Consider the following 21,175-nt stretch of genomic DNA (forward strand, 5'->3'; position numbering starts at 1 on the left):
ACATGGTAGCAAACAATAGTCTCCTTGGTGTGTGTTTTCTAACAATTTTTATAAATGTTTATGAGTCACTTTCATCGTTAATGATGAAAGGCACAGTGGACCGAAAAAGAGGAACTGTAGTGCCCTCATCGCTAATTTGGCAAATGCGTAGCTTTCTATTTTATGAAGCATTAAAGTATTTCTGTCCTGTAATTTTTCAGTTCAATAGTGAAAAATGGAATAGATGCTACTATTTAATGCCATGAAAAATAATCACAATGCTACTTAAAGCAAATGTAGCAGAAGATTCTCCTAACAGAAGCTCTATACTGAACTAAACTCTGCTAACCTTTTCTTCCATACTTCAGAAGGCAGCTTAGGTTTTGTGCCCTAGCAATCCCATTTTAATGGTCAACATAGAATTTTAATTAAACATAGCTTACAGGCTGCATCTCAAATGAAAAAAATGAAATTAGAGCATACCCTTACATGGAGTTTATACCTGTTATGGTGCTCAAAGGTAATTTTTATATTTCTTTTCTTCTGAACCCATGACTATTTTATGATGTTAGATAATTAGTGGTTCAATCCATGCATTTAAAATGGGTTCTCCATAGTATGTCCAATTCATTAAATTTTTACAGACTTTTACACTAGAAAATGGGATTTGCCATTTGCATTCTCAATAGTTGTGCCAGTTCATAAATATAGTTATGCATCATTACTTTAGGAAAACATGGACCAATAGGTTAATAGTAAATCTTCAAATTATTTCAGATTTTCATAACTAGATAACCCAAAACATATCCGCTGTATCCATATATTTCAGAATATATATTTACAGAAAGATAGTATATACCTTTAAATTCAAAACATCTACTTTATTTTTTTTTATTCTATAGTTTGAAAAAACTAACACACTTTTGGAAAGGGACACATGCATCTGTGCGTGTGTGTGTGTCTGTGTGTTTTAGTGTGTATTTTTAAATATGCACGAAATTTACTGGTACCTGTTTCACTTGTTCTTTAAGGGACTGTAATTTTAGATGGCCAGATATGAAAGCAACATTGTATAATGAATTTAATTAGATGAAGAAAACCTTGCAAGATTATGTTAAAATAAAATGTGCCTATAATATTAAGACAAATACTTTATATTTATTCCATGTCATATAGATAGGTAAAAACATTGATTTTTTTTTATAGCAAATTATGCAGAGGAGGCTTATTTATCATGCATGCCCTAGGAATGAAACCTACTGTAGGGGTAGTATAGGATTTGTGTGTGTATCAGCAGCTTTCTTTCTGAATATTTGTGAACCTGCATCCCATAGTCTCGTCTCGGGATGCCCAGGATTCTGTGGGAACCTATGTAGGACTTTCTACAGTCAATCTCTTACAGATTTTATTAAAGTCCTGGAAAGAGTGATACCAGGATATTCTAATGCGTACGACTTGCATATGAGCCAGCAATGTGCCCTTGCGCCAAAGCAGGCCAACAGCCTCCTGGGCTGCATTAAGCCCAGGAGTGTTGCCAGCAGGTCAAGGGAGGTGATCCTTCCCCTACTCAGCACTGGTGGGGCCACATCTGGAGCGCTGGGTCCAGTGCTGGGCTCCCTGGTACGAGACATGGCCATTTTGGAGCAAGTCCAGCAAAGGGCCGCAAACATGATGAAGGGACTGGAGCACCTCTCATATGCGGAGCGGCTGAGAGAGCTGGGACTGTTCAGCCTGGAGAAGAGAAGGCTCCGGGGGATCTTATCAACACGTATAAATATCTGAATGGAGGGTGTAAAGATGGAGCCAGAGTCCTCTCAGTGGTGCCGCGACAGGACAGGAGGCAATGGGCACAAATTGAAATACACAAAGTTATGTTTAAATATAAGAAAAAACTTCTGTACTGCGAGCATGGTGGAACACTGGAACAGCTTGCCCAGAGAGGTTGTGGAGTCGCCATGCTTGGAGATATTGAAAACCCGGCTGGACACAGCCCTGGGCAACCTGCTCAAGCTGACCTTGCTTGAGCAGAGGGGTTGGACCAGATGATCTCCAGAGGTCCCTGCCAACCTAGGCATTCTGTGATTCTGTGGCTGGTTTAAATAAATAATGTATTTATGCCTATGAAGTTACAATAAGAAAATTACCTTGATGAAAACGTAAAATATTGTTCCAGTTCACAGTGCAGACTTGTGCTGATTTACTTCATGAAGAGTTAAATGCTCACAATACTCTGAGAATAATGGAAAAAGTTGAGTGTCAAATTAAGAAAATCCTTGAGCTTTAAGTTACAAATTTCTGGAGTTCCGCCTCTGTCAGTCTTTGGCAGAGGGTTGTATCTTTCATTGCAGTGTTGGAGTGAACTGAGCAGTAACCTCTTCTAAGGGCAGCATGACATGAAGGCAGTAGCAGTCTAAGCAGGTTCCCTCAAAAAAAGATCAGCGTTTGCTATTTTAGTTGCATTTAAAGGAGATGTAACAAACAGAGATAAAGCTGCTTCTTGCATTGTTTTTTACCTTTTTAATTTCCCTATTATTACTCAGGCTTTCTTTTCCTGTTTTCCTTTTATCACATATCAATAATTACCTACTTACATCATCACTGAAAAAAAAAGTTCAAACCATCCAGGAGCTCTTCTTAATGGCCAGTTTAATGACATTGCTCAGTATGAGCTGTGTTAGTTCTGGTCTGTCTAATTCTGTATTCTCACTGTCTCCAAAAAGTCACTTTAAAAGTATAACTAAGTTTGCAAAGGAAAAAATTCTGAGACAAGGTATTCCAGAATCAAATGTCCTCATAGAATCTCAGTACCACTCCCTGTATATTGTGACATAGTCTTTAACTGCACAGAATTCAACACCTGTGCGTGACGTGAATGCGCATCCTTTTGTGAGTAAAGGCCTCCATCAAAGTCAACTCATCAGGCATTGAGGTTTGTACTGCCTTTATTTGTGTCAGCTGAGATGCTTGTCACACCTTTGTGGTGCCTCTTAAACTAACGATGGAGTTCTGTTGGTGGTATGATAACTTTTAAGTGTTCAGTGTGGTGTAGTAATAAATACATATTGATGGATGTACATGGATATATATGTGTGCATGTACATAAGCATGCTTGTACATGTACAGATTGATTTTCAAGATCATGCAGCTAATGTATTTAAAATTTTATTTCTTGGTGTAATTTCAATGCAATGAGTGTGAAAGGTGTTGGAAGAGGAGGTATGTTCCTGGCTCCAGTGCTGTCTCTTTTTTCAGTACTTGGAGATTTAGAAAAATTAAATTCTACCTAAATTGATATATATAATATAGGTGCCTACACCTGAATTATAGCTGGTAATAGTCTATAGGCTAATACCTAGCCTATTAGGCTTAGGCAGCCTACATCCATGAGCAAATAAAAAAAATTTGCTGTCTAGCACCTGCTCACCTTGAAGATACGTCAAACTTAATAGCCTCATGGGTGATCTACGTCAAGCTTACACCCAGGTGTGCCCAGCCTGGGGAGTCTGGCATGAGGCTGGGGAGTTAGATGCTCATCTTCTGCCAAAGCTCCAGCAGCAGGTAACAGGTAGGCATCTCTCCACTGTGTCTCAAGTCCATCCCAAGGACTCAACCTGTGGGTGTGCTCTGACCATGGCAAGCACGTGCTGAGTAGAGCATAGTTGTGGTAGGTGACTAATAGCACAGCCGGGGGTTATGGTGCCCCATTTTTCACAGTAGCCTGGTGGTTAGACCATTTGCCCATGAAACGTGAGATAGAGGTTGTAGTTTTTCTGTAGCTTGAGAAAGTTTGAACCTGTATATCCACATGATAAGAGATTAATGTACCACTGTACAGCCAGGAGTACAAGGTGTATGGGACCATAAGAAATACTGAACAAGAGGGAGAGCCTGATTTTGCATGATAGCAGTGAAGAATCACACCTAGAAAAAAGCAACGTTGGTTATAACCCCTGCTCCGTAAGCTGATATTGTATTTGTGCATCTTAACTTTTTCTATTGACTGACCATGGAGAAGTACTGATGCCTAACTTGGGCAGTCTGGATCAAAGTACTGGGCAAGACACCTAATTTTCAGGTGTTTCAATGTGTAAATTAAATTTATAACATAGGTAGACTCAATTTTTTGTTTTTAATCTGTGCAGCATTGCTGTCCTACCTATATAATGAATAGACAGAGATTTATTTTAACCTTCTCATCAAAGCGTTGAGAAGATTAATTACTTAGTGGCTGGGAAGTGTCTTGACAATGATAATAACTGTAAGTTCTTGTACGCAGTGTTATTATTAGTATTACATTATTGCAATATGCAGTCTATGAACAAGAGGGCAGTGTAGAGATCCTAGGGAAAAGAAACAATATTTTTTTAGAAAAGATGACTTACACAAAAAGGTGAAAGGAGTGGGTAGTCAAAAGAAAGTGAAGCTAATGAGGCTATCAAAAATAAGACAATTATCAATTGTTCTTCAAATCCACAGAGGAGAGCACAAAATGGTTTAATTTTAGGTGAGAATATGTAGATATATTTTCCTGGTATATAACTATGCTTTAGAACAGGATGCCTTTGGAGGCTGTGGAATTGCCATCACAGTAAGACAAATAAGACAAACCTCTCAGGGACATTCTAGATATGTTTATTATACTTTAGTGATAGGAGGCAAACCCCTTTGGTTCCTTTTAGACCTACTTTTCTACGATTCCGTGCAGAAAAAAAGAAGACCCCAGAAAGTAATGTACATATTTAGAAATATAAGTTATAATTATCTTCCCCACCTTATGCAAAGAGTAAAATAAAATGGAGTAAGCAATATAAACTTTTTTTAAAACTTTTATTTTTATCTTGAGAGCTTTTTATTAGTCAAACACAACTAAAGCTTGAGTACCTATTTGGAAAAATAGAATAACCTCGCTTCCTTTGGCAGTGATATCATACAAGATATGCTACTGTTGTTGGCTGGCACAGCTGTTGGAACAATAAAGCAGTGCAACTAAAATGTATTGTTCTAGAGACTGAGATCTGTGTTTGCATGCCAATTTTCAAGTTACTATTAGTTGCGGCTGCCATGGTATCTGTCTAAAATTTGGCGTTTGCTCTGATCACTGTATCTAACTTCACTATACAGTTGTTTCCCTTAACACCCAGCAAAGATCTACTCTTTCATTATTAGAAATCTTAGCATTCTGTACTGCATTTACTGAGAGAGATAACTCTTTGTTTTTCAGAGCTTCCATATGGCTGGGAGAAAATTGATGATCCCATTTATGGCACTTATTATGTTGAGTAAGTTCCCAAGTTCAATATTAACTTGCTGTTACTATGTCATAACCTAATATTAGTATTCTCTGCAGTACTTAGATTGGGAAGGCATGAGTACAATTACTTGTGCAGTTAGACTGAAGGTATACCAGGAATTCTCAGTCATCAATGCAGTTAATGTGGCTAAATATACTCAGTGTGTCTCAAATCAGTTAGTCGTTCTGTTTCTTCAAGGCCTGATTTCATGGTAACATTTCAGCAGATACTTGCAGGAAGATTATATTCATTAAAGAAAAGTTGTTGTATTTTCTGTATGAGGTTTTGGATATCCAGTGAGGTACAAGTCTTGTTAATCAATGAATAGGGCAAAGCATAATCATTTTAGCTCAGTTAAGATCCTTTTCTGGATAGTCCTTCCTTGCTTCAGATCAGATGTTCACACTGTTTCTATCACAAGGCAGGTTATACCCTGCATATAAAATTTCAGGCATTTGTGTTTTATTTTATACTTAAAAGTACAGCTGAAAATGAGAGAACATAAATTTCTATTTTCACCTCACAATCCTTGCTTTCATTTCTTCAGACTTTATTTTGTTCATGAAACAAGAAAGTACCCATTCTTACTCACCTGTGCAAAGGACAATAATAAGCATTTGTCTGAAGTAACAAAACCTTACTTTAGCTAGATCCTGTATAAAACCAATAAATCAGATGATTCTCTACTGCTTTTTAACTTTACACAATGAGACTTACACAGAGTGAATCTAGATTCAAAACTATGATCCTGTTCAGAGGTTTTATTCTCACTCTGCTCTCATGTTAGTAACTACACAGAGTATTTAGCAGAAGATAGATAGGGAAAGCCACTCCTCTGTTACTGTGCACACCGCGCTTTGAAAAACTACTTGTACTGAGAAAGATCTATCCATTAGTTCCATTTATTAAAGAAGGGAGAAGACGGTCCCTAAGCTAAAATCTCAATTTCAAATCTTGGCAACGAGCAGTACATTTACCCTAGTTGTGTATACAGAATACAGAATTTTAGTTTGTGCATCACACTATTCCCTAGTTACCTTTATCTCTTGAATCCATACCAACACTTTGATTGCAGGCTCATTCTGTACAGATACTAGGTCTGCTGTTTTTCCAGGTTCAGACCACAGGGTATGCTGCCATGAACTTGTGCAGGGTAGAGCTGGATAAGAGAGATCATGAAAAGATCTAATTTCTGGAGTGTTAGGAGATGTATCCATAAGGTTCCCTTTTCTTCACAGCTATAACAGCAGCAGCTTGTGGATGTCCATGCACTTTCCCTAGCCCTCCTACAAAGCAAACAAACAAATGGAAGCAGTGTTTGGCCACTGTCATGCTGAGTCCTTCTGTCCCATTCTCCAAATGCAGTAGCAACTGCCCTGCCTCTCTTTTCCCAGCTTGTTCCCTGCCCTCAACTGAAAGAGCCAACAGCTCCATCTGCTTTGCTCGTTGGCCCAAGGCAGGTCAGTCAGTCTAGAGTCCTATTTATCTTAAGCAAAAAGGTGAGCAAGTTTTTGACATCCCCAAGTAATGCCATTATATTAGCCTCTCTCCTTATGCTTGAGTTCTTTTCTGATGTCCCTGAGTAGTTAGGGGTTGGAGTTCACGTATCTCCTTGTCGTTAATCCCTCTGAAGATTCTCTGCATACAATTGTGCAGCTGCTGGGTGGGAGTAAGTGTCTTCTGCACCAGTGGTTTTTAGTGTATTTTGGAGAGTAACAGGTGTTGTGCAATTTCTGTGCATTAATCTCTTACTGATACCCACTTTATTGCCGGCACAGCCCAAAGCATTTTGGCGCTGGTGAGGCTCACATTCCCATTACACGGTCAGAAAAGGAACAAGTACTTATCTCCATTTCATGTCCATCCTCAGGTAGACAGAAACAAGGCTCCTGGCCCACATGTTACTACGCAATTACATATTTTAAGGCTGTTATTGCCAAATTCAGGCATCCTATGACAGATAAGATTTGTGGAAAAAAATATCAAACCTACTGTAAGCTCAGAGGTTTTAGAAGTGGAATAGATGTTCACAGGCTGGTATTAAAACTTTGGCAGCACTAGGTTTGTAAGGAGTTTTATGGCCAGTAAAATATACCTGTACTTTAATTTGCTGTCTGAGCTCAATAAGTCTGAAACAAAAATTGCTTTACATTTTTTCATTGTAAAAAGTGACAGTTATACCTTTTTTATTACAAGTATTCAACAAATGAGTTCATTTTTAACTACATAAAATCAGATTACAATAAGCTGTCTTAATTATGTCATAAAAGTGGGTAAATCATGAAAAGTTAGGTTATGAACTTTCACGCATCGAAGTCCAATCCAACTTTATAAGCAGGCCTTTAAAACTGTCAGTGAAAGAGTGGCCTCTACTCTGCTTGCTGAAATATTTGTATCCCATGGGAAGTTTGTAAGGATGAGCAATGAGACAGATTCAGGCTGACCTTACAAAGGCCAGCCGTGCTTGGCTCCAACACTCTCAGATCAAAAGAGAAGCTAAAAAAATAAATAAAATGAAAGAGTTGTTATCAAAGCTAACAAACACTAATCACAAAGTATTCTTAAATTCTTTTCAAATCTTTTAATCATGCATGAATGTACGTGTGAGAGATTATTAAAATTTTCATTTGCCTTGTTATGCAGGTTCATTTGTAAGGTGTAGGTGTTTGACATAAATGAGAAGTGCTTGCTATACGTGGTTTAACTTTCATGCAATTTTGTCCTAATTTATAAACTAAGAACAAACAGCACTTAGCTGTGCAGGGCTAGGGAGAGAATGTGGTTATTAAAGTGCACTGGGTCTTTCAGCATTCTAATTGCCGAAAGATTATTTCCCCCTTTAAGGATGATTAACTACAACACACAGCTCAGTTTCCAGACACAGTCTCCTTAATAGAACAGCTAAATTGACCATACAGGTATTTATTGTGAAAAAATTTATCTGCTTTACTTATAATTTCTGACAATACTCTGTTACTGCTCAAATAGAAAAACTTCTCTCAGGAGATTTTTTTGTCCTTATTAGATATTGGTAACTGAGAAGTGAGAATGAAAAAAAGGACTTAGGCTCTAACTCATCTGTAGCAATTTGTCTGATTTAGCCATGGAGCTGTACAGCACTCAAAATAGCACGATGCAGAGTTGCTTCTTGTCTCACTGGAGCTGTCTAATTCTCAACATTTGTTATGTATTTACAATCTTGGGTCATAAATTCAGTGCGAGTGACTTATAAAAACAACCAATTTTATGTATAATTTTCTTCTCTTTGACTCCTTTTGGACCAAATATTTAATGAAGTTGTTTGAATTTGTTGGCATTCTCACAGTGCTTTAGAGACTGCACACTACCCTAAAAGAGCCAAAAACATGGGAATACATTGGAGTTAAGAATTATTAGTATTTCATCAACACCCAAAATCCTCTGCTAGTCGTCCTGTCTGATCTCACTAGGGCAGAAAGTCCATTATTTGAGACATTTCTGTCTAAATAGATTAAAGCACATCTTAAACTCTACCCAGAAACTGCTGAGAGGCAGCTGATTGATGTTCAATGAGCCATGGACAGAGCCTCTATTATCTAAAATCATATTCTTTTACCACAGAACCATATATAAATTGTAACATAGGTCTGTGAGAAGCTTGCTGTGACCCTAAGATATGCTCTGCACCTACAGCATGACATGAAGTGTAGTTCAAGGAACTAAACATAGGTGTGATCTTGGTTATCCGTTACATCTGCACAATATGGCACAAAAACTATGGGAAACCCATGCTCTTCTGGAAGAGCAGCTGAAGACCAGGGCAGGATACTCTAGAGCCTCTAAAATAGCACTTGATCCCTATGTAGAGGCCACTACCTCCACCCACTGTGTTGCAATCCTGTTTTTAACCTTATGGAATGCCAGCGTAAAGACAGCTCAATATTTTACCCAACAACTGCTATTGGAAGCTGTTTTAGGATTTCACACTTCTGCTTGTAAGAAGCCTTCTGATTTCAAGTCTAAATTTATTCCTGTCCAAATTTTAGCTGTTTATTCTTTTACCTACCCTGTCATCTCTAATATCTCCTAGTATTTACTTCTGAATATATTCATAGAATGCAATTATATATAACCATTCATTTTGCTGGAATAAAAAAGTGCAACTCCTTTGGTCTTCTCTCATACGACACTCTTTCACTGGTCTATCTGGAAGACCTTTTTAATGAATTCATTTTGCTTGGTCATGAGTGATCAGAACTTTATCTAGTATTTCACATGATGTTTCATCACTGCCTTGAGTAATGGCAAAAGGAATATTTGCTTGTCAGTAAGAAAATTCATCACATGACAGGTACTAGCATGAAATTTACCTTTTTCCTAGTAGCTCACTAGTAGTTCATGATTACCCTATGATCATTTAATGCATGTAAGTCTTATCTTCCTCTATTTCTAACCGATAAAATTTCTCTCCCTTCCATCACACATTTCTAGGTTTGCAAGAGTTACAGCCCTGTCAATAAAGGGGCAACTCCAGATTTTATCAAATGTATTTTGTATCTTCTTAATAAAAGAAATATTCTTTTGCCTGAATGGAAATCTTTTCATTGCATTAGCTGTCACCACCAAATCCTGACTTTTCAGGTATATTATACTCCAATAGGACTTGATCTCTTCTCTCTAGTCCACTTTTTAATGGCAATTCCACCCGCTTGCTCTGAAAGAACCTGAAGAGTTCTTAATGTTTTTGCAAAAAGGATGTTTCAGTATAAATTGAAGGCATCAGACCCTTTTTAGAATCTCAGAGTTTCAAAAGTTCCCAGATTGCCTCTCCAAGTGATTAAAGCCAGTGATAGGGATTGGATTTTCAGAAGACCTCAACATGTATTTGCTCAATAAGAACAAACAAGGAGTGACATGTCTGAAAACCTCCCTGTTGTACATATGTATTTATTTCCCCAGAACAACATTTGCAGCACAACCCCCTTTTTCTAATCTATGATCCTATTATGCAGAGTTGCTCAATGCCACCAACTAAATCCTTTTGCCTTCCTCAGAAAAAGTGTGACATATATTATGTTATTTTTTTTATATATAGTGCTAATCTACTGTCTGACTTCGTTTCTGCATGATCCCATTTTTCTGTACAGCTTAGCAGATATATACTAAAAGGAATCTTACTCAGTTTGTTTCCTGTGTTAGATTTACTTCTATTTTAAGCAGTGATCATAAATGTACTCTGTGTGCTAGGCTTTACCTTTTACTGCAAGTGATTAAGTAATTTCATTTACAGCTTATCTATAATAATGCACAGGACTGGTTCAGTTTCTTTGAATCATGCACGGAACAATGTTTGTAATAAAGACATGAAGCATGCTGTAGCACGCTTCAGCAGTACTGCGATTAATATATAGTCATATAGATCAAAACCATTTGCCTGTAGCAGAGCAGCATATTGAAAAGACAGGGCACTTCCCAGTGCTATTTGTTATGTTATGCACTACACTGTGCATTTCTCATCCCCACCAAAATGATGTGGAGCATAAGGGAGGCCCATAAGGGTTTCACAAGGGTTTCACTATTTAACCATACACACGTCACTTACAGCGTCCTACTGTGAAAATTATCATTTTCCCAAAATGAACCCAATTTTTAATCAAAACCAAATTTTTTCCAGCCACATAAATAGAAGAACACAATTTGAAAACCCTGTCCTAGAAGCAAAAAGGAAGCTACAGCAGCATAACATGCCCAACGCAGAACTTGGAACAAAGCCTATGCAGGCCCAAGGTTTCCGAGGTACAGTACCATATCAGCATATCTTAGTTGAGATGAAGGATCCTGCTTTCCTGTTTGTGTGACGATTTTGTCATAGGCTGAATAAAATAATAGTGTTGCCAATTCTCGCAATACTATCACATATGCCTTTTTCCCTAAAAGTCCAAGCTCCTGGAGTTGTGGGACTCTCATGAGCCATCTAAAATACTCTAACCTTCAGAGTCGCAGAGAAAAGATAGAAAAGATGACCCAGGGTTTCCTAAAAGCTGAGAAACAGAAAGCACAATAAGAACCCCAAAGTAATTTTCTAAATAAAACCATAATTTCTATTCTTGGGAATATATGACTCTCTCTTGAGCACCTGAGGTTGGCAACACTGAAATAATTGTACTTTCTCTAAATTACTGTTAATTGATGTTTGGTATGTTTCTAAGCTAGCTCATCTAGCAAGCATCAATTAAGCTAAAAGCCTCAAGCACTATGTGATAGGAGTTTACAAGAATGCAGCCTCTTGGTAATGTGAAAATTAATGCGCTTAAATGAACTGTGTAAGCAACAAACAGTATTGGTATAGACGAATAAATTTTAACATAAAGTTATAGCCAGAGAATGAGGCTTGTTCTCCTTTGTAACAGTAGAAAGCTCCTCATCAACATTACCTAGGCCCAAACATGCTCACCCGCGCCCTGCTCCTCAGAGGTCCCGCAGTGTGAATGATCTGTCTCAGTGTCGGCGCGACAATGCTGGGATGTACAGGCTGTATGGTATGTCCGCGTGCTGCTTGTTAGGCAAGCCGCACTGCTGTAAAAGTAGCGAGATAAGTTTAAGTCACAATCTTTTCACCTTTCTCATACCTTTTCTCACAAAACAAAGCACAGCAGAGAGGCACTGGAAGCCAGGTGAGGTCTGTTCTTGCCCGCTGGTGGCTCACGCTGTACACTGAAGCACTCTGAAAGGGGATGTAAAGGTCACACAACTGTCACAGCAGTTATAAATGTCACTTGTTGGATGCCAAAATCCCATGTGCTTGGAGAGAAAAGATTACCTAATATTTAGCATTGTTTTTTAACAAGTGGAATAAAATATACAGGGGATAATTTCCTTATTATGAGTGGGAGGGAAATTGTGCAGAATGTATTACTTTGTAGACAAAGCCGGATTTATAGGTTAGGAATAATTTGAAAGAGGTTTTAAAACTACCTCAGATATCATTTTTATTGTTGTAATTATTTAGCTGCACAATATCCACTTCTAAATGTCTTTCTAATATGAAAGAACATTTATAACTCTCCACTTATTGCTGATCTGCCATAGATAAAAATCCTTTTTAAGCTTTGTGCTAGTATAAGAACTCACTAATATTTTTTCCTGGAATGCTGCACTCTTTATTTCCTCTGTTTTTCATACACTGTCACCTACTGTCAGCTGCTACTATTATCTGCTGTCCCTGCTGAGCTATGACCAGATCAGAACTTTTATGTTTCTTGTTTGTGTTGACTGATGTAGAAAAACCACTCTTCACCCGCGATGCATCACAGCTGAAGGGGACTTTCCTCAGCACAACTCTTAAGAAAAGCAACATGGGTTTTGGATTTACCATCATTGGTGGGGATGAGCCAGATGAGTTTCTTCAGGTGAAGAGTGTAATTCCTGATGGGCCTGCAGCACAAGATGGGAAAATGGAAACAGGTAATTCATATGGTTCCTCTATTCTTTTATATGATGATTAGAATCAGCTAGAGATTTTTGAGACTCACTGCCTGTATAAAATGCATGCTGTTTTTCCATACCACTCTCTGTAAATGCCTAAGTGCTATTCTTGAAGAAAAGATAAACCTCTCTGATAAAACTTTTTTGTAATATTTCTTTCTAGAAATGCCAGGTAGCTTATTTTTCCCCTTTCACAGTATTTTGAGGGAGAAAAGATCTCTCTGTTCTACTTGAAAAAGAGCTGTGATGTTCTTTGGTTTGTGGGCTGGTTACCTAAGAGAAGTCTGTGCATGGAGAGGAAAAGAGCACAGAATACTAGATGCAAGCTCCTTTCTTAAAAAAAGCCAGTTTTGCAAAATAATCAAAATCAAGTCTGATCCAACGTTGTTCTCATCAGAACCATCAAAACAAAGATTTTCAGTGTGTGACATATGTAGATACAGGCATCTGTGGACTACTAATAAAGAATCTGTGAAAAATAACTAAATAAAAGAAACTTCCTCTGAAGAGATGTAAAGTTACCAGAAATATCTTCATGTCCACAGATTGATAAAGATTGTAAACCACTGTCTTAAAGGTTTGCAGAGTCACATCAGGTCCATGTACAGATAAGAAATCTTTATAGGAAGATGAACCCAGTTACCAAGCCAGGTATAATCTCTTGTAGGAGAAAACAATCAGAGAATGATAGAATAATTTAAGTTGGAAGGGACGTCTAGTAATCTAGTCCAACTTCCTGCTCAAAGCAGGGCTAACTTCATGGTTGGACCTGGTTACTCAGGGCCTTGTCCACATGAGTATAGAAAATTTCCAAGAATGGAGATTCCACAGCCTTTTTGGGTTCCTGTTTTAGTGATTAACCACTCTTATAGTGAAGATTTTTTTTCTGTATATCCAATTGGAATTCCCACTGCTGCAGCTAGTTACTATTGACAGCTGTCCTGTGTCTGTGCACCCCGTTCACTGTGCACCATCTCTCCCCAGCAGACCTTGTAACTCAGAAAATGGTCAGGCTGTGCACTGGTGCAGGAGCATGTACATAATTTTCCCTCCATTTCTCCCCAAGGCTTCATAGAAGAAACGATAGCTTTGGATTTATGTTACCTCCCAGAAACCCACTTCATGGTGGCCAGAGTCTCTGTGAAGATACAGAGAATTTCCTAGCCTGTAACATATCACTGTAGATGGATCAAGGCAGCAGGACACTTTTAGCATATTCCAATATGAATTGGAACAGACACATAAACACATACAAAAAGAATAATGTTGATATAGAATGATCCCAAGTGATTCTTCTGGAAATTTCCTTTCGCTCTTCTTCTGATGTAGCAAAGGAATGATCCAGACTATCATATGTTGGAATAAATCACCCTGAACTCTAGCTAATTCTGTAAGACTCTCCAGGACTATGCAAGTAGGAAGTGTGAAGGTTGTGAAAAGTATTATTTTTAAAACACCATAATTTGCTCAAAGTCTTATATTACAGTGGGCAGGATGTTTCTGATGCCAAAAAGGTAAATAGATAACTTATACAAAAAAGTAAAATGTGAAAAAGAAAAAGAAAATGCAGATTTTTGGTGCTGGCTTTGCAAAAATCATTAGTATACCAGATTTTTAATTGCTTTTAATTCTTGTTGCCATTTAAACTTCAAAATGCAACACATTACCAAAAGACAAAGTTAAAGTAGCTGATTAAGAGAAGAAAGGGTGCAACAGACTTCCTGATGCTGCAGAGAGATTAATAACATGAACTTCCCATTCCCATTTCATATTACCTAATATGCTCCGTGAGATTTTTTCCCCGTTCGTTGTAGTTTAGTATTCTCTAATCCAGCAGTCAAATACAGCTGCTTGTTAATCTGTCTGAAATGTGGACTGGCTATTGATGGAGGTTGTTTATATTTTCCAAAGAGTGTCCTTGCAACTCACCTAAATTTTGATGTAAAAATTGGAACACTAGTTTCATGATACCATTGGTGGTGATTATTGTACTCATGGATTGTGACGGAAACATGGGAAAAAAAGGTGCTTAGGAATATATTAAAGTAACATTGATTTTTTTTTCAAAGAAATTAATTCAAATATACTAAGAATCTAAGACAAAAATGTCCATTCAAGTATATAATCATTGTATAATTATGTGAGCCTGATAAGTATGAAATTACATCTCAGAATAAATTCTGGCATCAAATGTCTTCATTTTTGAGAAGAGTGACAGAGTTCTGATGTAAAGTAATGGGAGAATCTCAGGCTAGTGATTGTAGCATCTAACATGGTCTCTGTGAATATTTCAAGTGCTTTCCGCATATGATAGTGGTAAAATGAAAAAAGGTACCTAAGGTTAGAACATTTATAAAACAGCTGTTCAGCAAAGAGCTCATATCTTCTGATACCCAATCCTTCTCATACTTTCTAGAGTATGATTTGTCTCCCTGTTCAGCCATTTTACAGTCTAATCAACTGAAAATATGAAAGCCTTCCAGGTTCCATTAGTAGCATTTTACTCATCAAGCTCTTAAAATCATGTTTCAAAACCATTTAGGGTTACACATGTACCTTTTGTTTGTAAGGTAGGCATTGCTGGATGATGCATGGAGCTGTTAAAATAGTTTTTATTTATTCTTTTGACATGAACTGTGTGGTGTTGTGCAATTTATATGCACTCCAGCTACAATTCCAGTCACAGGAGGCTTTGATAAATGTTCAAAATAAATACAATATGATACTGAGGACAATGACAGTATGATCTGTGATGTGACCTGGGCATAAGTGATAGCCACAAGTATGGGTTCTCCTATCTGTGATGCAGCTCTGGAGTCTTTCCCTTGCAAGGCTGATGCTGACTGGTTCAAGTGGAAAACAAAATCCTGACATGCATCAGACATGGGGAAAGAAGCCAGAAAAGGCCATATCTCCTTTATCTTACCTGATCTTGGCCATAGGCTGAAGGCACCATGCTGTCCTTTAACCTAATGGCTGAAGAAACAAACTCATCGAAAACTAACATTGTAACTTTATTAAGTATTTTACTCCTCATCCAAAATCTAAGTTAGCAGGCAGATACAAATGCTGTTTCAAGAGAAGGGTGAATCTATGTAAGATGTCGTTGTCATCCTTTACACCTGATCACAACACAGTGATTTTACCATCAGGTTTCAAAATAAACATTTTTGGATTGCATCATTTGGAACATGGAGACTAATGCAAGACAGAGGTTGACATTGCTGTGATGTTATGAAGCAATTAAAGTAGCTAGACAAACGAAGTGCATTGAGATATAACAAGGGATATTTGAAGGCCTGGTGATCTGACAGCCGCACCACTCACAGCCCAGTACTGGCCATTAAGAAGTAGCTATCGTTGTCCCAGACCCACAACAAACCTCACAAGCAGACTCAGAGGAACCACATCACAGTGGATGAGGCAAACAGCCAAACTTACATTCCTGATCCCATTTGCCATATGTTTTAGAATTCCGAAGGGTTATTTTGCCCTCATGTGAATCTAGCATATGTGAGCTAATGGCTGTTAATAATACTGCAAGTGCCTTTCTAGGACATATTTTAGCATTCAGAACTCAATCAAGCTGCTGGATATAAACATTACACTCTACAGCATCTCTGTCTACCTCGGGACAGCCCAGAGGCTGAGGTCACAGGCTTTCCTGAGGGCCTGTATTGCTGTGTCTTGTCTGAAGCCTCACCCTGCTGATGGAAAACTGTTTGCATTTGAGAGGCCCTTGTATCCCATTAAAATGCTGAGTGAACGTCAGTGGTAAAAGACCACATCTACATGAAAAGATTTTTATACAGTGAATGATTTTGAATGACTGCTGCTCTAAGGCAAACAAAGATTTAGGCCTGCAGCCGAGTCAGATCAAAGCTCAAGCTGCAAAGGTAAAATTCTCCTAGAGTTCTCAGGGTTGTTCAGTGGACTAGACAAACTGAAACACTCCCACATCCTCGATCTCAGGAAAGATTCTCACTTTGCAGACATTAACAAGTTCCAGCTCCTTTGGTGAAAGTTCCCAAGAAACAATTCCAAGAGATGACTCACAAGTGATTAATTAAATCTTTTGATGTTGATTCTGACTGATGAAAAGCCATGGTCATTGCAGGATGAACTTTACAAAGATGTATATATTTCTGTAATGGTGTCTCATAGCTCAATAGTGTAGCTCAAGAATGGGAAACAAACTTCCTCATTTCCTCAGCCAAACATTCACTTGGCCAGCTGCAAGATGCTAAATCATCTGCAGATTGGAGGGACTTTGCACACTTCTTGATCTACATAATCTAAGTGTTGGTATTCACTCGAGAAAGAGCAAAACTAAGCCATTACAGAGTGGCTGACCCTACAATGTCACTAAACGTAGGGAGTAATTATGTAGGCATCATTCATGCAAATTGTGCCCAGTATAGCTAATATCTCACAATCTCTGCAAAACTACTGCACTCAACACAGAAGGAAGTTGGGACATCTGCAAAAGGCTGCATTTTCACAGGCTGAAAGGGATTCTTAGTTCTGTTCCCTGTTTGTCCATTGTCAGCTCAAATTAACATGTTATTATCTCACTTGATGTATGACCAGATGAGATGCAAGCTGTCCAGTTCCAGCAAGGGGGAAATGGTGAACTATGTATGCACAAGGACTGCTGTCAATGTGAAGAAACAAATATGTCAAAATTTTAAAAAAAGTTGTTTTGGCAATTATCTGAGAATGTGAATACCGTCAAAATATCGCTACAGGACTCAGAGTATCATGACCGCACACCACTGTACCTATCTTCTTTTTCATCCTTTTTCTTCAGGTCCCTCTCACTTGCTATCAGTCAAGATCCATCTGACAATATTCTCTTTTACAATATTCCATATCTGTGGTAACAGTCTGTTTACCACAGATGCCCTTTCAAAAAGTTCACTACCCAGGAGCTCAGTGAAGAACTGGTCACACACATTTAAGATTTCATTGACACCATCATTAGAAGTTGGCTGAAATTTAGTAAGCACAGCTGCCTAGCACCCTATCACCAGCTCACCTGGTAGTGCCAGGAAGATGGGCCTCCCAAAATTAGGGCATTGTGTTTGGAACACAAGAGATTGTGCTAAAAGGTGGCCTGCTGATGAAGGGATGTCTTTTCATTATCCTTATGCACTGCAGGCTAAAACACTTGAAAGGCTGTTTGATATATACCAAGGCCTCCCCAAGTGCTGGTCTTGCAGCTGCAAGTTATGCCACACTGCAAGGCTGTGAGTGGAGCAACACTGATAAAAACAGCTTGTATTATCATCCTCCTTCCATACCTTTGCTTTGCTTGGAAGGTATGATATTTCTCTGGACTGACATAGCTCATCATAGCTACTAGCTACTATTCCCATTTCAAACAAGCCAGGACTGAAGATCTCTCTTCAGATGTTGCTATCAATTCCATGAAGTTAAGAGAAGGAAGATAACTGAAAAGTACCTGCCAGCAACAGCAAAATATATTATTAGCATCATGGAGCATGAGAATTTCTTCCTCCAATATCAGGCCAATCAGTCTGGATTTCTGATACATTCGCTGTTCGTGTGTTCCTATACTGTTCAGCACAGCTGACTGAGGAAACAGTGCAAAACAGAGCAGAAAAATTATATCTGCATTATGTACAGCCAAAAATCATTGTATTCTCATCGTATCACAGTTCAAATCATGATACCTCCACTTCCTTTCACCAGTGATACCAATTGCATTTTCCTTATTGTGAGCCAAACAAGGAGTAAGCATTTGGTAAAATCTCAACCTGGATTTCTAAAGCTAGTCTTCTTTCCTGTTACAGTTTAATTTGGCTCTTCAAGAAGAGGAGACATGTAATACGTTGTGCACATACTACAGGCTGGGGATGGTAGAGGACAAGATTTCATGTCACAACAAGTGGAGGGAGCTTCTCTAGGAAATATTTGTCTTTATCATGCTAATTCACTGAGGGTTGAAGACAAACATGTCAGTAGGAACATGTTTATATAAACATAGAAAACTGCAGATACATTGTCCCAGGAAGGTCCATGTGAAGCCTTTCTTGATGCTGAAAGCTAGCGCTTCACCTCCATCATAATGATTGGAGACTCTCTGGTATCTGGCGTGGAAGATGGCATTGAGACTGGAGACTGGAACTCTTATGTGAATTTGGTGGTCTTTGCATCCTTCATGGGGATGAAGCCTATGGATGCCCTGTAAGTTCATAGATTAGATTAATGGCCATCCAGGGGCTGCACTCCACAGGCTTCTTTTTGTTTGCACAGTACACAGAATCTCACCTTATTCAATCCCCTTTATATTTCTCACCGTAAAAACTTGCATATATCATGTGAAAAACGCCAAAACAATTCCAGATTTTTATGGGTAAAATCAATTCTGCCTCTCAAGTACCTTCCTGAAGTAATTGCCTCTGATGCAGTGTTGCTAATTCTCACAGTTTTAGACTGAATGTCTATGTGTTCAGAATTTTTTAAAGACCAACTCCTACATTTTTAAAAAATGCGTGACTAAATATGAATCTTAGCTTTAATCTTACAGGAACAAAGTTTCTATTCCCCTACTTGCAGAGAAAAGCTCTGAAATACAACCACATTATACCTCAGAGGCCTCAATCAGAAAGTGAACAAAAAATTGCCAAGTGTACTATTTATTTGATCTCATGAATTTAGTCCCTCTCTTTACCCAGGGTAGAGGTGTGCCTTATGGTTTTGAATGCTTGATGTTGACAATAAAAATAATAATAATTACATTTAGGAATAATGATGGCAATGAAGCAGAAAGATCTTCTTTTCCAATCTCTCCTCTCACGTTTTAAAGTGGGAGATTCATTGAACTCTGCATGTGAATAGACTGTCTGGAAGACAGCACTCTGACTCCATACTTTGTTTTTTAGCCCTAAAGTTTGCTATAATTTAGATATTTCAGAGATCTTCCATCTTGAACTTAGGCTATCTTCGTACCTTACTTGAAGGTGGTCCAGACCATCACATTAAGGAATCTAGATTCCAAAGCAAGCTGTCAATAAAGAGGGAAAGATGGCCTCCAGAAGAGAACTGAGACTACATTTGGGTGCAATTCAGTTGCCTAAACACAGGTGTTCAGTGCCATTTAAGATGCTACAGTATGTTAAATCAGCATCTCCTCCTGGCCATTACAGAAAGGCAGAAGTCTCTTATAAGAAGTCCTGTGTCATACCTGCCAGTCCTATAGGAGCATCTTCTAGATGACACTAGACACCTGTTTAAACAACCAAATTCCTCCTTTAATGCCTAAAGAGGAGTGTGTTCATACCCTCCTTTGTATTTATTATCGTCTATCACAGCAGTCAGTGGTTGATTTATTACTAACCATTTTATGACAATTTTAAGGATATTTATTTCCTCTAGGCTAATTCAAAGTTTACATGTGGTTTTATGAACACCCAAAGGAAAAACAAAAACTTTTAAAACTTTAATTTTCTCTCATTCAGCTATTCAAAATAGACAGTATAAGAAGTCTGGTTGTTGAGTCTGGCCATATTTTGGATGGGATGTTTTGGTGCTCTTAAAATATATACCAATGTTAGGATTGAGTAATAATTGTCATTTATTTCCTTTCCTATAGTGACTGTTCTTCAAAAGACTCTTTTTTTGAAGTCCAAATAATATGCAGAAATGCAGTAGAAATCTGGAAAGAAGAAAAATCTTCCTTTTTCTTTGATAAAATTGATATTTATACACAGGAGACAGCCCACAGTATTCATTGTTTATGGCACTGATTTCATTCTGAAAGAAATGCACCTATGTTAACATTTTTGATCTACATTTAGCAGGGAAGGAGAAGGAAGACAAGCTGCGCTTGCTACTTGAAACACTAAGATATTAGGCATGTAAATAGGTGAAATTCCAGCTTATGTAAATATATCACACAGTCTTCTACAGGATGGAGTATACAAGCAAATCTGCTTATATGTATAAATTAATACTAATGACTAAGGCATTAGAGAAACTCTTCCAGCACCACCTATAGAAATGTGAACCCACGTGATTGGGGATGGCAGAGTTTTGGACGTGCAGCCATGCCCAGTTCCAAGTGTGCAGCATTCATTGTCTTTTTTTCTGACTGCTTCACCTCTGAGCAGATTCACTGCAGTTATGTTTTCATACAACCTAGAAACCGAGGCTGAAGCAATTTAATGAGAACAGAGGACATAGTGCAGATATGATAGTATGGGAGAAGGATATGCTAAGCAGAATTCTATTTCTTGTGGGCAAATGATACACAAACTGTATACAAAAGATGTGTACTCTGTTTAACCTAAATCACCTGTCTCAGCCTCTGTAACAAGAGTAAATGGAGACCTACTCCTGGTGCTCACAGGTGCTGCATCTTTAGCAGAGAATGAGATCACACACAACTCAAGAAATATGGTAAAGTAAAAGTTAGA

The 21,175-nt window shown here is 38.2% G+C and overlaps 1 protein-coding gene across 9 annotated transcripts in view; it reads left to right on the forward strand.

Annotated features, from left to right (window-relative positions):
- MAGI2 (membrane associated guanylate kinase, WW and PDZ domain containing 2) overlaps positions 1 to 21,175 on the forward strand; it is a 743,930-nt gene that overhangs the window by 580,993 nt on the left and 141,762 nt on the right. For 6 of the 9 annotated variants that reach the window (XM_064505121.1, XM_064505141.1, XM_064505146.1 and 3 more), the window contains exons 7-9: positions 5,201 to 5,258; positions 10,924 to 11,045; positions 12,531 to 12,713. In XM_064505121.1, the coding sequence (XP_064361191.1) occupies positions 5,201 to 5,258; positions 10,924 to 11,045; positions 12,531 to 12,713 (363 nt within the window). Of the gene's footprint in view, positions 1 to 5,200; positions 5,259 to 10,923; positions 11,046 to 11,659; positions 11,789 to 12,530; positions 12,714 to 21,175 lie in introns of all 9 variants that reach the window. The other 3 variants (XM_064505113.1, XM_064505115.1, XM_064505117.1) reach the window with 1 other exon arrangement.

The sequence above is a fragment of the Dromaius novaehollandiae genome, chromosome 1, assembly GCF_036370855.1.
Source record: "Dromaius novaehollandiae isolate bDroNov1 chromosome 1, bDroNov1.hap1, whole genome shotgun sequence".
NCBI lineage: Eukaryota > Metazoa > Chordata > Aves > Casuariiformes > Dromaiidae > Dromaius > Dromaius novaehollandiae.